General features: G+C 38.3%; 1 protein-coding gene across 3 annotated transcripts in view; it reads right to left on the bottom strand.

Moving 5' to 3' along the window:
* Positions 1–3,404: 3,404 nt before the first annotated feature.
* Positions 3,405–6,080, bottom strand: part of CTPS2 (CTP synthase 2) — an 88,813-nt gene continuing 86,137 nt past the window's right edge. For 2 of the 3 annotated variants that reach the window (XM_016211170.2, XM_016211171.2), the window contains exons 18-19: positions 5,537–5,647; positions 3,405–4,579 (exon numbers count right to left, since the gene is read on the bottom strand). In XM_016211170.2, coding sequence (XP_016066656.1) covers positions 5,578–5,647 — 70 coding nt within the window. In that variant the 3' untranslated portion in view covers positions 3,405–4,579; positions 5,537–5,577. The remainder of the gene's footprint in view (positions 4,580–5,536; positions 5,648–6,080) is intronic. The other variant, XM_016211173.2, reaches the window with a different exon arrangement.

The following is a 6,080-nucleotide window of genomic DNA, read 5'->3' as shown; positions in this document are numbered from 1 at the left end:
TGCCCTTCCTTCAGGTCCCATTTACATGCATCATTAGCCCAGCAGTGAAAGCATTCTGCTGTGACTTTAGAAATCATAATCATTAAAATTAAAAACTTCCATTTAAACCAGACTACCCCTTTGTTATGTTAAAGTATGCCCTCGGTGCTTATTGCCCTCTCTCTATGAGGCCTATTTCAGCTTTTAACCTACCTGCAGGGTTTTCATTTGGAACCTTTTGTGATCTTCAAGTTGTAATTTTCACAAGTGGAGCCCTAAAGCTCTTTAATATTTTTGTTTATCAGAATTATTCATTTTTGCATGTGTTTCATAGGTGAATTTTCTGTAATGTTACAAAACTACAGCATTAAGTGATAAAAGTTAAAAGCCCCAAAACCACCACAAAAAATTAACTGAGCAGTTAAAATATTTGAATTAGTATCAGAAAGCTCAACAACTAAGTCAACTCAAGCACACTGAACAGGGAAAATCAAGAAGCACAGTAGTCAAGAATGTTGTATATCAGGGCCAGGACTGGGGAGGTGAGGGAGGTGCAGAGCTGGATTCTGTCTTTATTTTTAAATTTGATATTTTGTTCATTGTGAAATTTTAAAATTAATTTTTATTTTTTAAAAATATTGCATTAACCAAGCTGGACAACCTGGATGAAATGGATAAATTACTAGAATAAATACAATCTCCCAAAACTCAATCAGGAAGAGTCAGGAAGTCTAAATAGGCTGATAACTGCTGATGAAGTTGAAGCAGTAATCAAAGGGCTCCCAGCACACAAAAGCCCTGGCCCAGATGGCTTCACGGGAATTTTACCAAACATTGAAAGAAGAATTAACACCTATCCTCCTCAAATTATTTCAAAAAATCCAAGAGGGAGGAACACTTCCGAACTCTTTTTACGAGGCCAGCATTAGCCTAATTCCAAAACCAGATAAAGACAGTACAAAGAAAGAGAATTACAGGCCAATATCCCTGATGAACATAGATGCTAAAATCCTCAACAAAATATTAGCAAATCGGATCCAGCAATATATTAAAAAGATCATACACCATGACCAAGAGGGATTTATTCCAGGGATGCAAGGCTGGTACAATATTCTCAAATCAATAAATGTGATACATCACATAAATTGAAAGACAAAAATCACATGATCATATCAATAGATGCAGAAAAAGCATTGGATAAAATCCAACACCCATTTTTGATAAAAACTCTCAGCAAAGTGGGAATAGAGGGATCACACCTCAACATAATAAAGGCCATATATGACAAACCTAGAGCCAACATCATACTCAATGGGCAAAAACTAAAACTATTTCCCCTAAGAACAGGAACAAGACAGGGATGTCTGCTTTCACCACTCTTATTCAGCATAGTACTGGAAGTCCTAGCCACAGCGATCAGACAAGAAGAAAACATAAAAGGCATCCAAACTGGAAAGGAGGAAACAAAACTGTCATTATTTGCAGATAACATGATACTGTACGCACAGAATCCTAGACTCCACAAAAAAAGTACTAGATTTAATAAATGAATTCAGCAGGATACAAAATTAACACCCAGAATTGATGGCACTTTTATAGACCAATAATGAACTCTCAGAAACAGAAACTAAAAAAACAATCCCATTTACCATTGCAACTAAAAAAATAAGATACCTCGGAAAAAACTTAACCAAAGATGTAAAAGACCTTTACTCAGAAAACTACAGGACTCTGAAAAAAGAAATAGAAGAAGATATAAACAAATGGGAAAATATACCATGTTTATGGATTGGAAGAATTAACATCATTAAAATGTCCATAGTAATCTATATATTTAATGCAATCTCTATTAAAATACTAAGAACACATTTCACAGATTTAGAACAAACACTTCGAAAATTTATATGGAACCAAAAAACATCCCGAATAGCCACAGCATCTTGAGAAAGACGAACAAAGTTGGAGGGATCACAATACCAGATATCAAGTTATACTACAAAGCCACTGTAATCAAAACAGACTGGTACTGGCACAAGAATAGACATATTTATCAGTGGAACAGAACAGAGAACCCAGAAATTGATCCATGTCATCATGGCCAATTAATATTTGACAAAGGAGGCAAGAACATGCAATGGAGTAAAGACAGTCTCTTCAATAAATGGTGCTGGGAAAATTGGACAGATACATGCAAAAAAAATGAAGCTAGACAACCAACTTACACCATATACAAAAGTAAATTCAAAATGGATAAAAGACTTAAATGTAAGAAACCATAAAAATCCTAGAGGAAAACATAAGCAGCAAAACCTCAGACATTTCTCGTAGCAATATGTTTGCTGATACATCTCCTAGGGCAAGAGAAACTAAGGAGAAAATAAACAAATGGGACTGCATCAAAATAAAAAGCTTCTGCACAGCAAAGGAAACCATCAACAAAACGAAAAGGGAGCCCACTGTATGGGAGAACATATTTGCCGATGACACACCTGATAAAAGGTTAATATCCAAAATATATAGGGAACTCATACAACTTAACAAAAGGAAGACAATCCAATTTAAAAATGGGCAAAGGACCTGAATAGACACTTCTCCAAAGAGGACATACAAATGGCTAAGAGACATGAAAAAATGCTCAACGTCAATAATCATCAGAGAGATGCAGATTAAAACCACAATGAGGTATCACTTCACTCCTGTCAGAATGGCTCCATCAACAAATCAATGAACCACAAGTGCTGGCGAGGGTGTGGCGAAAAGGGAGCCCTAGTGCACTGCTGGGGGGAATGCAGACTGGGGCAGCCACTGTGGAAAACAGTATGCAGTTTCCTCAAAAGATTAACAATTGACCTGCCATTTGACCCATTGATCCCACTTCTAGGAATATATCCTAAGGAACCTGAAACAGCAATCACAAAGAACTTATGCACCCCTATGTTCATAGCAGTGCAATTCACAATAGCTAAGATCTGGAAACAGCTCAAGTGCCCATCCGTAAATGAGTGGATAAAAAAGCTGTGGCACATTTATACCGTGGAATACTATGCAGCTGTAAAGAAGAAGGATCTCTTATCCTTTGGCACAGCATGGAGGGAGCTGGACAGTATTATGCTAAGTGAAATAAGCCAGGCAGAGAAAGACAAGTACCACATGATCTCACTTATATGTGGAATATAATAAACAAACTGATGAACAAAGTGGATCCAGAGATATAGAAGCATGGAACAGACTGAGGGATCTCAGAGGGAAGGTGGGGAGGGGGTGTGGGTGGGGAGAGATTAACCAAAGAACTTATATGTTTATAAGCATAACCCATGGACACAGACATTGTATGGGGAAATCCCGGGGGTGGGATGGATGTGGGGTGGAGGGGATCAATGGGGATAAAAGGGGACATCTGTAATATTCTCAACAATAAAAATAAAGAAACTTAAAATATATATATTGCATTAAAATATTACTGATGCTTCCTCCAGAAGTTAAACAGAATTACCATATAGCCCAGCAATTCCACTCCCAGGTATATACACAAAAGGATTAAAAACAGGTACTCAAACAGATAATTGCACATGAATGTTCATAATAGTACTATTCATCACAGCTGAAAGGTGGAAACAACTCAAATGTCCATCAACATATGAGGAGATAAACAAATTGTGGTAGATACATACAATGGAATTTTATTCAGCCATAAAAAGGAATGAAGCACTGATACACAGGATGAGCTTTGAAAACGTGATGCTAAATAAAAGCAGCGAGATACAAAAAGCCACATATTGTATTATTCCACTTATATGGAATATCCAGAATTAGCAAATTATAGAAATAGAAAGGAGATTAGCAGTTGCTAGGGGCTAGGAGGAGGTAGGAATGGGGAGTGACTGCTAATGGGTATGGGAATTTATTTTGGTGTTGGAAATGTTTCAGAAGTAGATAAAGGTGGTGGCTGCATAACGTTGTGAATGTACCTAATGCCACTAAATTGTTTGCTTTAAAATGGTTAATTCTATGTTATGTGAATTTCATCTCAATTAAAAAACATACATATATGTATGATTCCTGACTTTTTTTTACACCCCCTTAAATTCTGTGCCTGAGCATGGGTCTTATTTGCCACCCCCACTCTTGGACCTGTTTAAATTTCTTTTTAACTAGAAATAAACAGGGTGAGAAATTAAAATAAACTTGGGCCACACCCAAATCTGTGGTTGAGTTCCAGGTACAGAATGACTCATTTTTTACTCAAAATTAGTTATTGCATGTGCCCTGCCACCCTTCCCATATAGCACAGTGAAGGCTCAGTTCCTGGATCTTTGCTCAGCACCTGACGTCATGATTCACTAGACAAAACGAGAACACACTTTCTCCCCATGAGGTTGTCGGGGAAACGTTTAATCGGCTACAGAAATCTGCGAGACCCAAAGGCCACCTCTGGAGGAAAAAAGGAAAGTGCCCCTTTGGTTTTGGTTCATGAAAGTACATATTATTAGGTTCCCTTAGAGGCTTTCATCCCAGGTTTCGTGGAGAACAGAGTGATTCTTTAAAAGTGTGGCAGTTTCTTCCGATAGTTGCTTTATCTTGGCTTCAATTACTTCAGAACCTAAAACAAACAAACAACAAAGGAACATAAGTATTAGCAACATCAGAACCTGAATAATATAAGTCTTTAAAATACTCCCAGCTAATCTTGGCATCATTTTGGTTTGCTCCTAAAGGTCTCCGTGTTTGAGGCAAACCTAAATAAATATAGATAGGCTTTCCATGGTGAACATCAGTATTCAGCCCCTAAGTGAAATATGAAGAGAGCTCACACTGGAGCGATGAACCCTTTGCAAATTTTCCCAAGATGCTGTCCCTGCTAAAGGGAGCAGGTCATCCCAGGCATATGGGCCTCTGAGCTGGAATGTGACCAAGCTAGCCAGGCTGCTGGCCTCTCTAATAAAGCCTAACAGAGCAGTGGGGAAAATAAGTTGCCCTCAGAAGCCAAGCCAGTCTCTGCCATCTCGCTGCAAAAAGGTAAAATACTATTTTATTTTACATACATCCAAGGAAACCTGCTTTCCATGAGTGACCCAGACCAGGGGCCAGCAAACTGTTTTTATAAACAGAGTATTACTAGGATGCAGCCATGCCCATTCAGTTAAGCAGTGTCCGAGGTTGCTTTTCCTCCACAGTGGCAAAGTGGATTAGCTGTGACAGGGGCCTCATTGCCTGCAAAGCCTAACATATTTACTGCCTGGCCCTTTACAGAGGAAGTTTGCTGATCCCTGACCTAAACTATTAGAACTCTAACCACTTCAGCCTCCAGGTATATATTTATAGGTCCGCTTATAGATTTACTCCTGGCCTCAAATGCATTCCATTCTCTCCATGCTAACTGCTAGCTTTCTCAGGTGCATTCCAGTTTCCCAAAGGTACAGTCGGCTGTGAAGTCTGTCCGGCTACCTCTGCCAGGCAAAGGGGATCCTGCAGACAAGTCCTAGAGTGCTTGCTCCCTTCTACACCAAGACAACAGCTTGTCTGTAAACCAAGCAAGAACTTACAGATTCCTTCTTACCCTCTCAGGCAGTGCCTGGCATTCTGAGTCACGTATTAGCTTCAGCTTATTTCCAACTCGGCTATCCTTGCCTCTGAAAAGCTGTCATCACTGGCATCGCTGTATCTATCACTAGATCAAAAGAGGAACTATTTAGCAAGGTATTTAAAAAAAAACCACCAGACAATTATCCTATTTACAACCCCAAACACTTTACATAATTAACCCCCACTCAAGAGACAATACTAAGAAATATTCTATTATTACTTTCTACTCACACACTACGATCTCCTTTTGTCAGAGGAACTTGATTTCATCTCAAATTGGAAGTAACTTATTCAGAAAATGTATAAAAGCATTTCAATTTTGATTAAATTTATAATCTTTTGAAGACCACTAATCGTTTCTAAACATCAACAAAAGCCTTAAAAGCAAATTGCTCCTGACCCTCTTACCTACTATCTGTTCTCTACTAGAGGTATTATGTTAATAAATTAAGTTAAAATGAAAGCCTGAGCTGATAGACCCATTTATTTTCTGTGAATCTACTCTTGTCATACTAGAG

The sequence above is a fragment of the Miniopterus natalensis genome, chromosome X (assembly GCF_054644295.1).
Source record: "Miniopterus natalensis isolate mMinNat1 chromosome X, mMinNat1.hap1, whole genome shotgun sequence".
Taxonomy (NCBI): Eukaryota; Metazoa; Chordata; class Mammalia; order Chiroptera; family Miniopteridae; genus Miniopterus; species Miniopterus natalensis.
The sequence above is the reverse complement of the archived record's forward strand: the minus strand, read 5'-3'. Positions and strand labels throughout refer to the sequence as shown.